The sequence below is a fragment of the Zasmidium cellare genome (genome assembly GCF_010093935.1).
Source record: "Zasmidium cellare ATCC 36951 unplaced genomic scaffold M409scaffold_12, whole genome shotgun sequence".
NCBI classification, from domain to species: domain Eukaryota; kingdom Fungi; phylum Ascomycota; class Dothideomycetes; order Mycosphaerellales; family Mycosphaerellaceae; genus Zasmidium; species Zasmidium cellare.
Genome location: NW_022986956.1, coordinates 352,927 through 368,271, shown reverse-complemented (window position 1 = coordinate 368,271; position 15,345 = coordinate 352,927). Strand labels below are relative to the sequence as shown.

The 15,345-nt window shown below is 52.2% G+C and overlaps 6 protein-coding genes across 6 annotated transcripts; 2 read left to right on the top strand and 4 right to left on the bottom strand.

The window, feature by feature from the left end:
- Window positions 1-80: 80 nt before the first annotated feature.
- Window positions 81-443, bottom strand: M409DRAFT_53163 (uncharacterized protein; the record flags this gene model as incomplete). Its single annotated transcript, XM_033812291.1, has 1 exon — window positions 81-443. The coding sequence occupies one exon, from the start codon at window positions 441-443 to the stop codon at window positions 81-83; it is 363 nt and encodes a 120-aa protein (XP_033669386.1).
- Window positions 444-1,340: 897 nt separating this feature from the next.
- M409DRAFT_53162 (uncharacterized protein) lies at window positions 1,341-2,811 on the bottom strand (the record flags this gene model as incomplete). Its single annotated transcript, XM_033812290.1, has 3 exons — window positions 1,341-2,032; window positions 2,245-2,502; window positions 2,553-2,811. The coding sequence occupies 3 exons, from the start codon at window positions 2,809-2,811 to the stop codon at window positions 1,341-1,343; spliced, it is 1,209 nt and encodes a 402-aa protein (XP_033669385.1).
- Window positions 2,812-5,348: 2,537 nt separating this feature from the next.
- M409DRAFT_21244 (uncharacterized protein) lies at window positions 5,349-7,030 on the bottom strand (the record flags this gene model as incomplete). Its single annotated transcript, XM_033805770.1, has 4 exons — window positions 5,349-5,635; window positions 5,871-6,365; window positions 6,549-6,726; window positions 6,806-7,030. 4 exons carry the CDS (start codon window positions 7,028-7,030, stop codon window positions 5,349-5,351), a joined length of 1,185 nt encoding a protein of 394 aa, XP_033669384.1.
- A 2,835-nt stretch (window positions 7,031-9,865) lies between these two features.
- On the top strand, window positions 9,866-10,207 carry M409DRAFT_53160 (uncharacterized protein; the record flags this gene model as incomplete). Its single annotated transcript, XM_033812289.1, has 1 exon — window positions 9,866-10,207. The coding sequence occupies one exon, from the start codon at window positions 9,866-9,868 to the stop codon at window positions 10,205-10,207; it is 342 nt and encodes a 113-aa protein (XP_033669383.1).
- Window positions 10,208-10,515: 308 nt separating this feature from the next.
- On the top strand, window positions 10,516-11,479 carry M409DRAFT_53159 (uncharacterized protein; the record flags this gene model as incomplete). Its single annotated transcript, XM_033812288.1, has 5 exons — window positions 10,516-10,574; window positions 10,770-10,808; window positions 10,916-11,041; window positions 11,098-11,279; window positions 11,334-11,479. 5 exons carry the CDS (start codon window positions 10,516-10,518, stop codon window positions 11,477-11,479), a joined length of 552 nt encoding a protein of 183 aa, XP_033669382.1.
- Window positions 11,480-12,142: 663 nt separating this feature from the next.
- Window positions 12,143-14,391, bottom strand: M409DRAFT_65448 (uncharacterized protein; the record flags this gene model as incomplete). Its single annotated transcript, XM_033816515.1, has 6 exons — window positions 12,143-12,205; window positions 12,256-12,668; window positions 12,719-12,880; window positions 12,938-13,321; window positions 13,371-14,122; window positions 14,174-14,391. The coding sequence occupies 6 exons, from the start codon at window positions 14,389-14,391 to the stop codon at window positions 12,143-12,145; spliced, it is 1,992 nt and encodes a 663-aa protein (XP_033669381.1).
- Window positions 14,392-15,345: the final 954 nt, after the last annotated feature.

The window sequence follows — 15,345 nt, the reverse complement described above, 5'->3', positions numbered from 1 at the left end:
TCCCTACTTCACTTCGACCCTCACTCTCCTCACTCGTCTTCTTCATACTCCTCCTCGCTCTCATTGTAATCCTCCTCCTACTAGTCGTCCTCCTCGTCGCTCTCGTCGTCATCCTCATCCGCCTCAATCGCAGGCCCAATCATGCCCGCCAAGATCTCTCGCAGCCTCACTTGCTGCGCCGTAGTGAGGCGCGGTGCCTCGTTCACATGCCGCGCCAACAACCATCTCAGCTCGCCGTTGTCGTTGTTGTCGTCGACGTGCAAGTGAATCTCGCTCAAGATGTCTGGCAGGAGCGAGCCAGCGGTGTTGTTGATGGCGGCGACGAGAACGGCCTCCAGCTGCTGGTATGTCTGCACGTAGCCCATGCTACCGTGCACTTGCGGCTTGTAGTCGATGAGCATGTCGAGGAGCTCGTTCATGGCGTCTGCTACGGTGTTGGACATCTTGTGGTTGCGATGTTATGAAGTCAGCGGTGATGTGAAGTTGTGGAGCGGGTGATGGTGTTGGCGTTTTGCGTATGAAGAGAGAAGTAAGGGCAACCAATTTAACTTGTGATGTTGGAAATGAATCTCAAAGTGAGCGTGGGCTGGCAAGCAAGAATTGCATCCCAGGAGTGCGCCAATGCCAGAATCGATAAGAGAGGCGTTTCAAGACATTATTTCACTCAGAGAGCCGAGTGATGGCTCGAGGAGAGTTTGTGAACATCACATTTCATTACATTTGTTCGGTGGATTATCTCTCCTGCAGCGAGCCTGACAATATTTCAATGAACGATCTCAGAACCCTGGTCATATCAAGAATATCAGAGATACATATATGTCTTTGGATACATCTGGTGCTGAAGCTGTCGTGAGAGAACCCCAATAGAAGGACTGACGATCTCGCAGTTCGAGGCGGAACTTCACATTAAGGCTATCTTTCTGCAGAATGGACAAGTCTGGGCTCTTTCGTGGTATACAGCGCCCCTGAGGCGTCTTTCCCTTTCCATTTGCACTCTATCAAAGCCATTCTTGCCCAAAAGGACGATACCGAGCCTCTTTGTTGCTTTTATTGATTTCATCACTAAGCCCCTGAGTCCGTTCTTTGTCCTGGCTCTATGGTATTATGGCATGTAACTGGCTCTAGTGACACAATGAGATTGTTGAACGCATAACACATGACGAAGAACACCTATTATTCAGTATTTAACGTACCAATCTACCTACACTTTCATTCCTAACCCTCACCACCTCTACCCCAACGCAAGCAACACCAACTTTCTCACCACGGCAAACACAACCTCGCTCACGGCGAACACTTACCAACCTTTTGAGAGATTGGCTGCTCTCCGTCCCAACTCCTTAGGAGATCTCCTCAAGGATCAACCTAAGCTTCGCCTTCGAACCATCTCCACCCTCAACATCTTCCTCACGATGTTGTTGCTGCTTTCCCTCCTCGGCCTGACCGCCGTCAACGCCGCTCCAATCGAGAGCAACGCAGCTGTCTGCACCGTCGCCCTGACCGCCACTAACCATGGCGGAGCCATGGCTAACTACTACGTCAACGTCGGTCGTCCCTACATCGAGGGAGCTGGCTGTGGGCCAGTCAACCAGACGCTCGTCGAGGGTGTTGATATTGGTGTCTACGAGTACCACTGCTTCACCGTCGACGACGGCGCCTCTACCAACTTGGCCTTCGTCTCGGCCACGGGACCTTCTACCAACATCGAGGTCGTCGAGTCTCTCCAGAAGGCCTATCCGATGGTCCCATTCCAGAAGAAGCGGATCTGTCTCATGAATGGTGTCGATGCTCCCAGCTCGTGGAAATCTCACGCTTCCAAGCGCTCTCCTGGTTTCTTCGACGACCTTCTGGCCTACTTCGACATGATTGCCTACGGTCTCGGCATCACTGATGACGACGCCCCGATCGATGATACGGATGAGAAGCGTGCCACCATGCAGGAGACGGTCGACTCGAACACGAACGCTCGCTAGATGTCTATGGCCCTGAACCATCCAACCAAGCGCAATCAAAACGTAGGATAGAAGGTATCCTGTATGTACATTAGCTGAGTGCTTTGGATGATGGATCCATGCGCACGCCCCTGGAAATCAGGCCGGTAAACAGTTGGAAACGTTCAACATTCAAAGCGTTCCCCATAACTTTCATACTCTCAAATCCTCTCTTTCATTCACGGACGGCATGGTCTCCAGTCCTGCTCTGGGGATATCCCAGCTGGTGACTATGCCTTTCCTCTAATCATACGCCGGAGAGCTTGGCGCACTGCGCCAGCCATCTTCCTCGCCACCTTCTTCACCTTCGAGGGGCTCTCACTCTGCTCCTCCTTCTCCTCCTTCCTCTCCTCTTCCTTCTTCTGGCGCTGCTGGTGCGCCAGCTCACACGAGTCTACGATCTTGAGGTGAAGATCGCCCAAGAGGGCGGTGTCCAGGACGGAAACTTCACCAGCGAGAGGCGGGGACGGATGCGAGGCGTTGCGTCTCCCATCGCTTCTTCCAGCACGTGCTGCGGCCCGTTGTCGCAGGAGATAGAGCACATGGATTCACTTGTCTTACTTTCACATGTCTTAGCACTGCCACAATAGGTAGTTGCCCTCGTATTTAGCCAGCTTAGTCCCTCCTTAGATAGTCTTCTCGAATCAAGCGATCTTCGATCAACACCCGTCCAGCAAAGTGTTCCATTCCTCCAGTTCGGCGACGCCAAGATTCGCAAGCACGATCCCGACATTGCGCTGCTTCCGGACGTGGTCGGGTCTGTCCAAGCCAACCCGGGCTCGCTCGCGGAGGCCGACGGGCGGGAGCGTGCCATCTTCATGTCATGTATGGTGGGCGATGAGGGGAGGCGATGAAGGTGAATCTGCTTCTTTTGAAGGCGCTGATGGTCCTGTAAACGTCAGCAATGCTCAACTCTCAAGCGCACCGCTCTCTCCTGGTGGCGTCGATCATGTATCTTAACTTACCTGTTGCAGTGGTGATCTTTTACACTTGCCGTTATGTTTGTATGTATTTTGGAGAGTTGCTCGACGGCGGAATGAGCTGCAAAGGTGATGTTGTCGTGTTGCTGTCGCGTTTGCAGTCACGTGGAGTTGGCAAGCCAGCCGTCCCTGAAACGTCCAACGCGAACGACGAGCGGCCACACAACAAGCAAAAAAGTCTTCACACACTCATAAACGATGATAATCGATCCAAATCAAAAGAAATCGATAGCGCAATGATCATACGCTTGCCCAGATAGACAGGCAAAAAAGCAAAAAAATATTTCTTGTTTTGAGATGTGTGCCCCCAAGGGGATTGAACTGACGATCTCTGAAAGATCGATATGTGAAGTAAATCCTGTGATGAATTAGCCAATGTTCTGAACTACGGACGATCTCAACTCAGCTAAGCCTACTGAGTTTGCACGCCCCGTCCTTCGGTGCCAATGCGGATTTGGTCGAAGGACAGAGGACACACTTTTCTTACAACCTATATAGACTTCAATCGCCTTGCCGAACTTCGCGCGAGTGCCGACGACTCTCCTCCCGCCTTAACGTCTTGACCGGTTATGCTGCTCGATACTTGCAGGTCGACGTTATCTTGTCATTGTCTACGCGCCGATGATGGCCCTTGCCGCATCACATCCAGCAAACAATAACCCCATCTTTCATACGATCACGATGTGCATCTCACACAATCTGTGACTTCTACAATCCGTCGTCTACTCTACACAAATGCATTTCGATCGCAATCCACGCCGGACCCTGTCGAGCCGTCGAGCATCTCGATGACCGTCCCCACGACTGCGTCGACAGTCGCCCTGCCCAACCGTTTCTCTCTCTCAAGCATCGAACACATCAAGACCGACCAGCCGGCACCTCGACCATAGCCCTTCTGTTCGAACTGTCCACCCTCAGCCCGCCAGCACCAGTTCTCCGAAGCCGCCTGCGGACGTGGAGGGCAGTGTGCATCGCTGGCGTCGCACATCAACCGCGCGATCTCGAGCCTCCACCATCTCTCACCTGCCATTGCAAGCCTGCAAGACAGCAGCATCGACGGGCCGTAGAAACTGCATCTGAGCGCTTGGGCTTGGAGATTTTGCATCATCACGCGCCCTTTATCACACACGTCTTGCCGCTTCAACTACAGCATCTTACAGCGGCGACGCTGGAAACATGTTCGATGCTGAATTGTAGACATCATCCATGCAGGGTCAATCCACTGCACCCACACAACACGCACGCCAATCAGCAGAACTATGGAACCTGAGCGGATGAGGCGAAGCTCAGAAAGAAGGGACTGTACTCAAAGAGATAGAGGATGGGCAAAGAACGAGCCGAGCAAGGGCAATTGGCCAGATTTGAACATGTCGGTGTGGATACTATTGTCGGCTTATGGTCGACACAAGACGCAAAGGAGCCTAGGAATGCTTCAAGACATGTAGCGACGCAAGTTGCACACTCTATGATCATAAGAGAAGCTATGGGCGGCGTTGAGGCTTGCGAGTTCACACCGGGGAACATGAAGGAGCCTGCTGATCGTGGCGATGGTAAGGACAAGAATGACGATGATGACTACATGCTCTCCTACACGGGGTCCTGATCCCTCAAAGTCTTGGGTGAGGGATTCTGCAAGGGAGCAGTACTGCTCAGCGCACTGGCTACAGAACGCCTTCTGTGCTGGAGATCACTAAGATTGAAGGCTTTGAATAGGAAATTTTTTTTTTTGAAACGGGAATTCATGTTGAGAGTTGTACGAATGAAACAGTGTTTATCTAGTGTACAGTCTTGAACGAAACGCTGACATGAAGCACAAATGCATGCTTCGGGGGTATCTTGCAGAGCAAGCCGTGAGTCGGCAACGTAGAGAATGTCGTCAGCTGATATTCCAGGTTGTACCGGCAATGCTCCTGGCTCGTATCATCCGGACCAATCAACGCAATGAGCCTTCGCTGCAAGGCTCGCTCGTGCCGTGGGTGAAGAGGAAAAGCAAAACAAAGGTTCGTAGGTGTAGAACAAAACATTATCAGCAGTCAATGAGGGTGGTAAGAAGAATGGGTTGGTCGAAGGTGGTCCAGGCCGGGTGAGTTGCGCTACCAATGAAGGCACGCAGCCAGCATCAGTCTTTCGAGCGTGTTGCAACCGCTGGTGACAAGCCTTAAGGCCGTGAAGAAGGCTTCCAGGAATTTCCATCCGGATAGCGCTCGTAGATGAAAATCTTGCCGGCAAGCACGCTCTGCAGCCGGTGAGGTGTCATGTAGGCGGCCGCTCCTGTACCAAGAATGGTGACGTTGCAGCCGCGGCCGTAGGCCTTCATCCACGCGTCGAGATCAGTAGAAGTGAGGCCAGGAGACTAGCAGTAATAGACGTCGTACTGTCATGTTGAGAAGTTGGCCGCCTTCTGCATGAACTCGGGAGAGTAGAGCTGCTGGTGGTAGATGCTTGACGCACATGCGTGTATGGTCAGATCCCGAATCTCGAATTCATTGAAAAGTGCCTCATTCGACCAGATCCTATCAATGCAGCCCTTGAGATCATCCTTGGCGAAGAGGAAGTTGAGTTGACCTTCGGAGTTGATCACCTCGTCGTACCAAAGCTGCCTGTCCTGGGCTCTGAACTTCTCGACCAGCGTCCAGTATGTCTTGCGAACGGCGGCGTTGAACTCTTTGTAGTCGATTAGGAAAAATGATAGAGATGGAGCTCGGACGCTAATGCAGTACTGTATGACTGGGATGACTTCGTGATGCTCGGCCGGTAACTATAGGGATGCCAGGTGCTGGCATGCATCAGTACAGATATCCACGCTAATGACCGTGCTAAAGCTTATCAGCATTGCGTTCCCTGATTTGACGAAGGATGAGTAGGCTTGCTTTGCGTCCCGGAAGATCAAGCCTGCCACCTGCGACGATGCCACGAATCGCGTTCGGCGTGACAGTGCCCATATCGCGCAGTCTTCGCGCGCCAGCCAACTTGAAGAGCTGCCTGGGGATAGGATTCGTAGCCTCTTTCTGTTCCAATAGGTCTATGATCTCGGTCGTGCTCAGTGCTTCCAAGCCCAGGACATCGGTTTCGTGCCCGTACAATTTGTATGCAGGTCCTATGATGTCCTTGTGGAGCTCGTTGGCGGGAATATGAGGATGAGGTCGACAGAATCGCTCAGCAGAGTATTTGCAAAGGTTCGTTGCCAACTGGAGATGAGCTTCGGGCGTCATGCTGCGCGTCACGTCTTTGAGAGCGTCGAGGTCCATTCCATGCACTTCTGAGGCAATCATTTGGACTGTGGCAGCACGATAGTGAGTGAGGAGTCCAGTGTCGCTCATTCCGTGCTGAAACTCGAATCCTGGCACAAGTGATGGGTAGACACCAAGCCACAGGTCATCCACTTCCTCCTGGGCTGCGAGACTGTCAGTAAGATGATCGGATCTTTCTATCCATTGTAGGCTTACTGTAGTATCCTCCGGTAGAAGCGCACCACAAGGGGAAGCATATTTGGCAGAATGCGTGATGATGATTTCCAGTGTTTTCCCGGACTTTGTTCAGGCATCCGGAGCAAACTTCCTTCGTCCATTGCTTGTACTTCTGATGGAGCGCTCGATATAGTGCCCGACGAGCAGCGGCTTCGTGATTGGGCTTCCCACGTTGCAACACCGTGCGAAGTACGTCTCGCCGTATTTCGATTTCTTTCTGGCCTGGTCGTTCTTGTTGGAGCTCTGGAAGTTGGAGTTCTGGAAGTTGAAGTTCTGCAAGTTGGAGCTCTGGAAGTTTGTGTCTCAGGTAATCGAAAAGGCCCGGATGACTCGCGCTGCACCAGCGGTCTTAGAGCAAGAGGTTGACAAAGCCGTGGGAGGCATTGACTCGAAGCAAGACGTTGAGAGCAGAGACGACGAATGGTAGGTGATCGGTGATGCTGATCACGACGTCGAGGTCATGGGCGTTGGTGATGTGCTGCGCCAGGCGCTGCACACGGCGGGCTTTGTCTTCGTCGGTGCGAGTATCAGACTGGTGGCTTAGCGGCAGTGCTGGTGGCGAGCCCGACCGCGTTGTCGGAAGAGTCGCCATGATCTGGACGCGACCAGTCGTTGAGATTGACAAGAGGCGAGACGGCGTACGTCGCAGGTGTGGAAAGAGTCGAGGAACGGTGTCTGTTGTTGGAGTTGAGGCAGCACGTCTGCCGACTTGAACTTTGTCCGCTAGCGCAGCGGGGATCCAACCCTGCCCGAGCGCTCACCAAGCAACAGAGCCAATAGAAATCTCCAAGAGGGCCAGTCTTGAATATTCACCTTTCTGTTGGCGACTAAAGGCCCTTCTTCGGCACTCATGCCGTCCCAAACCCGCGACGCCAGCTGAACGTCGCGTTGCACAAAAGAAAGCTCTGCGCGGGCTCATCAACAGCATCGAAAGCGTATCGTATAGCGCCATACCTCCGACTCTTTCAATCCATCTTCTGAGGTCGTGCCGCTTCTGGCCCTCAATTGAAAATCAGTTATTCACCGCAGCCTTATAGATAAAGTCGCAAGTACCCAAGCGGAGGGAGAAGGTAGATATTGGTTTCGAAGGTGGACGGCGAAAGCGCCGGCCTTCATGCCTTGTTTGAATGCGGAAGGCATAGCAGTGTTGAAAGACTGGCCACTCACACGATTCGTCGCGCTAAGTAGACTTCACTGAACTCGCCAGCAATCTCATTCCAGGAGATCTCGTACCCGGCTCAATCGACATCGCTAGGTGATTTCCGAGCAGGCCCTTGTTGGCGTTGAGGTAGCTCTGCTTGTGCTTGTTCACTTCGTCGTCGAGGAAAGTGTTCTCTATTAATTCAGGAGCGGTGGCTCGATGCTGTGTGACTGATGAAGGAGGCTGATGCAATCTCGGAACCTGAAGGTCCAATGCGTGGCTGGAGGCAAAATCATTCGAATACCACCAACTCGGCTTGCATTGATACGGGTGGAGAGACAGTCGACAAGATGCATCTATGCTTCTCAGGCCTAGAAAAGTCTGCGTTCTTCCACTTGTCGAGAGAAGGCTAAAATTTTGCGCTGCGGATGCCTGGGGCCCAACCCATAGCTTCTGCAAACAGTTTTGAAAGAAGCGATGTCGCTGCGCCATAGGAAAAAGAGCAAGTATTGGCGATGGACCGAAATTGTCACCCAAACGCTCGAGAAGCAAAATGAAGCGTCAACGTCAAGCTTCGATCCAAGAGCAGTCCACATTTGCATTCCAGGTCATGAAAACGACGGCGTCATCCTTGAGAGATGGTAATTGGAAAGAAGAGGTAAAGAGGTGAAGTCAGAACAAGCTTATCGGGATTCCAGAACTGTGAAGAGCGAAGGATCCACATCCCGGGAATGCGAAGAAAGCGAGGCTCAAGCTCGGACGACACTCCATCCTTCTACAACGTTTAGCCGTTGATGTCAATTTGAGCAGGATAACAATAAGATCTGAATAACTGGCTTCTCTCATCTGAGTGTCGAAACGCTGCCCGGGTGGCTGAAGATCTCGTCAGCAATGTCGTCATCTTGGAATTTAGCTGCTCGGCTTTATAGCGCAGGCGATGAACGATCAACACTCTTTGCTATCGTCGGAATGTGCAATAGCACCAGTTGTCAGCCTGGAATAGACCTGATGACTAGAATGTCTGTAGCGATGGATGTCTACTCGCACGAATGTTTGCGTAGCAAGAGCAATAATATAGTATCCACTCACTGCGGTGCGATTGCTAAAATTGCGCTCGAATCGGATGGCGAGCAAAGATTTTGGGCTGCTTACACCCAACAACTATTGTTATCGTTTCAGCGATGCTAAAACAACTGCAAAACGACGATAGTTCTTAGCTCGTATCGAAGAACAATTCACACGTGAAGCGCACCAAAAAAAAACCAAAAAAAAAAGTCATCTGGTGAGAGTCGAACTCACGCCTCCGGGCTTTTGAAGCCATGCATTGCTTGCAATCTGTTCGAAGTTAGCCTGTGTTCTGTAAAGCCCCTGCGTCATTTTGACCACAAGCAATTATGGCCAAAGACGTGACCACCCACCCAATCGCGGTAATTGGGTGGGTGATGTAAGGGCAGTTATCACTCACCCTATATTACTTAGAACTCGTGTGTTGCCCCACCTGTTTCTACGCCTTTGAGACGTCAGCGTCGCCGTACACACCCGCCGGCACTGTTGTCGTCGTGGTGGAGGCTGCACAGCGTGAGGAGTGGTATGGAACTGAGGCGCGCACGTAATGTAAAAAGCAGAGCCTCCTCGATCTGTCTGCGCATTGTATTTGTCTTTGATGATGCCGATTCTAAACTATTGACAAACAAATATGCAGGCATGAGTATTGTTGCTGCCGCCCTTCCCTTGCCTCTTGGGCCAGACTAGCCAGCAGTGTAACCAGAAGCATCCAGCCTTCATCCGCCATCATGTCCTCGATACTAGCATGCTTCACGAAACCGACTTTGTGGTGCGTCCATGTCTCGCTTTGAGAAGCTCGTGCAGCAGCGAGTTGTCCTTGGCCACCTCCTTCCGCCTACGGGTAAGGATCGCGAGCAAGTATTCACCAATTTCCATGCGGCCCACCTCGAAAGCCACACCCCGTCGCCGGTAGCCATTCAGAGGACGGCGGGACGAATAAGATTCAACCTGAGGCGCAAGAGACACGGCAACAGCCACACACGGCAACCTTTTAACTGCCGCTCTTCATCCAGCTCGGGCTTTCTCTCGACACTGCAAACACCAGCTCCAACACACTACACTCTGCAAAGGTGATAAGCACTCACAGTAAGCCAGTCTTTCGCGATCTACAACCTCGAGCAGACGCTGACTACATAACAGACTTTTGATCTTTCACTTCCTCAAGCCGCCTTTCAAACCAAACCACCACCACATTCTCCACCGCCGCGACCGATCTCCAACATGTCCAGCAACAACCCCGGCAAGGACTACTACAACTTCGCTGCCAACGAGGACTTCACCATCGGTCACAACCCCCTCGACACGAGTGTCTTCCTGCTCGGAGACCGTGTGCTCGTCAACTTCTACGACGGGGATTTCGCTTACGGTCATATTGCCTCTTGTAGGTTGTCGATGGCGAGCGACGCGAACGCAAAGCTGATCACACAAGTAGACTACCACGACAAATTCCACAAGCGCATGGTTCTCTCACCAGGCACTTGCCTCGTGACGCCCAGCGGAATGAGGAAGTCCAACGGCTTGTCTTTCAAGACTGCCATCATCACCCGCGTCCAGCGCATCTGACCGCGTCATTACGGACTCTTCTCGCATTGAAAAAAGGGGGCGATGCAACGTGGCAACGCTTCAAGGCGGCGCATTACATGAAAGAGGTTGCTTCAACGGCTTCGGCAGATCCGCTAGCACTTTGATGCTGATGGAAAGAATACCTGAAATAACATAGCTACAGCCGAGAAGAGTCAATGCAAGAAGCAACTTAACACTCTTGCTATTGCATGTGATCGCTCGACGAATACTCCTGAATTGGCCTCCACTCTTTACCTCCATGAGCTGGCTTTGTAAATAACTCCAATTCTCCCTTTCTACAATCCACTATGAACCATCACACCATCATCTTCAGGGTCGCCATCACCCAACCTCAACATGAAGACTGGTACGTGCCGCTGCTGCCATGTCCATGTCAGTCTCGTAGCAATTCACACGAATCTGCAAGCACGCGACGCGTTCATTAGGTACGAGTAGGGTGACGTGCCCTTGAAAGCTAGCTTCAGTCTTGTGAGTAGGAACATAGCCAGCGTAGTAGGAATTCAGGGACAACGTTGGACTTGCCTGCGCTCACCTACTCAAGTGTAGCTGGTGATATTGAACGTCTGGATGCTATCTGGAAGTATGTTGCTATATTGGTTCTAAGCCTCTGCGCACTGAAATATGTGTAATACCCATAGCCATCCATCTGGCGTTATGAAGAGATCCATACGCTCGAGTTGCTATAAGTCCGCTGCTAGCCGATCCTGCCACTGTTGCTCGCCGCTCCGGAGGCCAGGTTGAATTTCCCTTGACCAGCAAATACTCACACCAATCGACAAAACCGCATCTGAACCGCACAGAGCGCATTCTCTCGTAAGGCGGACCAAGCAGCACTCAAAATCTCGATCAAAGACTGACCGCGTCCACAGCATCTCGCGACCTCATCCACAACCTCCAAAAGCCCTCGATCAAGTCGCCAATTTCACAATGGCAACCACCTCGACCTCGTCCGCCGCCGCCACCACCATCCCCACCTTCCAACCCGGCGACCGCGTCATTGTGAAGCCGCCCTACCAGACCGGCCGCTGGGTGATTGGCAACATCAGTCACCGTAAGTCATCCCACACGCTGGACACCACAGACATACGGACTAATATGTGCACAGACTACGTCGAGGGGCAGGCAGTCGAGGTGGAGCTCGATCCACAGGCGATGATGGGTGTGAGCAAGCAGGCTCTCAAGGCTGTCCGCCATCGACTCGGCTGCTTGGTCTTTCCTGAGCTGGTGGAGAACGTGGAACATGCGTCGTAGGAAAGACTCGGTGAAGAAGGGATGTCTGCTGGGATGGATGGAAGGGAATGAGATGAGCGGCATCGAGGCAAGAAGCAGCAGGGGTCATATCAGGAGCATGCTGGAAGAACCGCAACTACATCAGAGGCTACCAAAGTCAGCCGGCAGAAATTATATCACATCAGGGGTAAAGATGTTTTCAAACCGTCCTCAAATCACTGATTCCCACTTCCCCAGTCTCCAGTCCGTCTTGTTCTGTTCTAGACTTATACCACTTTTTCTTCAATCCGTCTCACTTGGTCTGTTCTTCACGTTTGCTCCTTCTCATCCCGTTTGCTACTCATATCATCCCGAGCAATCAGCATTCAGCAAACACAGAGCTGTGACATTCTTGTTAGTAGCATTGACGGCTGAGTATTATAGCCCGCCGTTAATCCCGAGGCAATGCAGGAGACTCATATAGCTCGCATTGCGTTAGGACTAGCGGGTAGCATTGGCATAACAAGACTTTACTGCCAAAGGTATCCATGAAGACGATGAGGAACATGATGTGAAATGTCATGAATCATATTATTTCCAATATACATGAAGTCTTTCAGCGCCCATTCAATGCTGACGAGCACTGCAAAGTTCGCCATAGCGCTCGAGTGAAATCGAGATCGAAGTCCGTCGAGGTAGCCGCATTTATGGCAAGCTCAAGAAGAGCTTGAGCATAGCAGGGTAGTTGGGCGTACCCAGTCCAGTCACCTGAGATATCGTTAGTCCAAAGATCGGGTTGAAAGTTCGGCTGCACTTACTGGATCCCATCCTTGAGAGACAGCAAACCCATTGGTATTGCAACCGGGATTGCTTCCAGTGGTAATATCATGAAGCACCTCAGGATGAGCATAAAGCGTAGGGTTGACAAAGCCCACGGTCTTCTTGCCAGCAGCGATACGCTCCTCGTTGATACGATTGAGAATGGAAGCAAAAACTGGGGCAGAAGCACTGGTTCCGCCGATCAGTTCTGGGATGCCATTGTTGAAGATGACGACGTTGTCGCCGACGGCGCTGATGTCGGGGTAGCCACGACCGCCGACGTTGTAGATGCCGCCCTGGGTGACGGTCTCTGGTGGGTTGTTCATGCCGGAGGTGTTGTAGGTCTTATAGGGTGGAGTGTGCTGAGTGAGATAGGTGTTGACTGGACCGACCTGGTAGGCTGGCTGTGGGTCTGAAGTACCGTTAGTATCTCTGGTCGAGCTCATGCTTGGAAAAACCTACAGATGTTGGAGAAGCCACCGCCGCTTGGGAAACGTGTGACAGCGACCTCTCGGTCCTTCGTCGGGTCACCACCAGTGGGCAGGAATGTGGCGCCAGCAGCAGTAATGTATGGGCACGAGGCTGGGAAGTCTGGGTTGAAGACCTGTCCATTGCCCAGGCATCCTGCGTCCACAGCGTTAGCAAAGGCAACCAAGAAGACGTTTTTTGAAGACAGCTCACCATCTGCGTTGTTGTCGTCAGTGCTTCTCGCAGCAACGCCGGAATCACCAGATGCAATGACAATCGATACACCCTGCATGCCAAGCTTCATGAACTCGTTGCACTGTCTCGTCTGGTACGCAGTTGGCAGGTCATCTTCTTGTTCTCCGTAGGAGATGGAGATGACGTTGGTAGGCTTGTAAACGCCGCACTGGAGCTTGCCCTGGTAGCCGAGAGGGTTGGGGTCTGGGTAGACCGGGTCGATTGGGTCGATGTAGGAGCAGTATGAGCCGTCGAGGGCATCAAGGACGGTGTTCAAGAAGCCTCCACTGCCTTCAAGACCCGTTGCGTAAAAGATGTCGTCGGTCTGGAAGAGAACGCTGTTCTGTGGGTAGATGAGTGGGTCTGCGACAGGTCAGCCTTTCGATCACAAGTATGGAAGAGATGGGCGCACATGAGATCTGAAAGTCCAAGTCCGACTCGCCACCGGCAAAGACACTCGGGGCAAAGCCGCCATCGATGCCTTCGAGCTTAGGCCTGGTGGTGATAGGAATGTACGGAGCAAAGGTGACGAAGAACTCGATCAAATCTTCAGCTGCGTAGAAATCTCCCTCCTCGAAGATACCGAGCTGGTTGCCTGGTGCCGCCTTGCTGCCGCGAGTGATGTTATACATGGCCATGATACAAGGTGGAGTGATGTACTGATCGCAGTGGGCCAACTCAAACGCAGTGGCGTTGAGGGTGGTCAGCGGAACATCAACCTTGCCCTTGTAGATCGGGCCTGTGAAGTTTTGGTTGGCTCCAGTACGGAAGCCACGCTTCTCCATCGAGCTCTTGCGTCCGTCAAGATCACGGCCGTTGGAAGCCTTTCCACCACCAAGAAGCTTGATACCAGGAGTGATGTAGTCGATGTGCTCGGCCAGGTGCTCTGGAACGAGGTACTCGTCGCACGCAACATGCTGGTTTCCAGTAGCAAGATGCTCATACTGGTAGTATTTGGTCTTGAGAAGCTTCTCGGCTTCATGTGTGGCCAGGTCCAGCTGAATCCACTGCTTGTTGACAGACTGTGAGATTCGCTCCGGGGCGATGCTGGCCTGCTTCAACCAATCATGGACTTTGTCGACTGCATGTTGTGGTGGAGCAAAGATTTCGATGACTTCCTCGGGCGAGTACCATTGGCCATATCTTGAAGACGCTGGGTGGGAGCTGCGAAATGTCAGTTTCGAGTCGACAGTATTGTTATCAGCTCAATCTCACATCTCATGAAGAAGCTCAGCACCCTTTCCGTTGTCGATGTTTGGCTGCTTGAGTCCGATTCGCACTGGCAGAATTGCGGTCGGTGCCAATTCACCACGACGAACCCATTTCTTGGCCGGCGCATGTCTCTTCTCATGGCTCACATAGTTGTGAGGAGTCGAGACAGCCAAGGCCGACGCCGCGAGAGAAGCGACCACGAATGAGCCTAAAAAATGCATGTTTCAGAAATGGAGACTGCAGGTCTTACCAGAGAAAACTTCCTCTCTGCAAGAAGGCTTTCTTATGAACTTCCTGACAGCAGTGGGCTGCCGACATTCGCCTCAATAAGGTTGAGATCATGTACGTCCATCCCATGCCATTCGTCTGGAAGAGCGCCACCTCGACATCTTCGAGGCAATCCAGAGCTGAATAACATGCTGGCGATAGGTACTGCTATACATGGTCAACCTCGGTCGATTGTCAAAAGCCATTCTTGGAAATGATAAGCTCAATCAAGCCCATCAAGCTTCGCAAGCGGCGAAGAGCTTCACCCGGATAGGAAGGTGAGGGTGTGAGCAAGCTCTTCCAAGCTCTATAAAGAGTGCGAGCCCAGCGGATCGTTGTGTAGATCACTGCAGCCACATCAAATGCTTGGGGACGTCATGCTCTGATACCATCATTCTGTGCGCTCGCTCTTCCAGATCTCTTGCACTCTCGTGTTTGCGCTGGCTTCTCCTCGAGAGAATCTCCGGATCTTAAGAGTCGCTGTTGCGAATAACATGGCTGCTTTAGGTCTTTCCGGTTCCTGGGGAAATGGGCACCCAAAAGCCCTTTTCCGCGATATCGTACTGAGAGAGTTCTCTTGGCGCTTTGCTTTTTCTCCGCGAGTTGGTGCCGTCATACTGTCTTGACGTTGATTCCAGTGCAGGCATTTCCGCGGTATGTCGAGTCAACTGCGACGAAAACTGAGGAAGAACCTGATGTGGATGTGTGCCTGGAGGGACTTGAGTACGTCGGTGGCTTCTCGTGCGTCAGAACTCACACTGTTGCTAGTAGTCATCGCACAAGAGTAGCCGAGGTCTGGCAGTCGGGTTCTTGGGTATTCGATATTACGTCTCCTCTTTTTCTGCCCGCTGCTGCTCAAAGACAGAAGATTGTGCGAAGGGGACGTCAAAATAGACTACTCAGCCTCA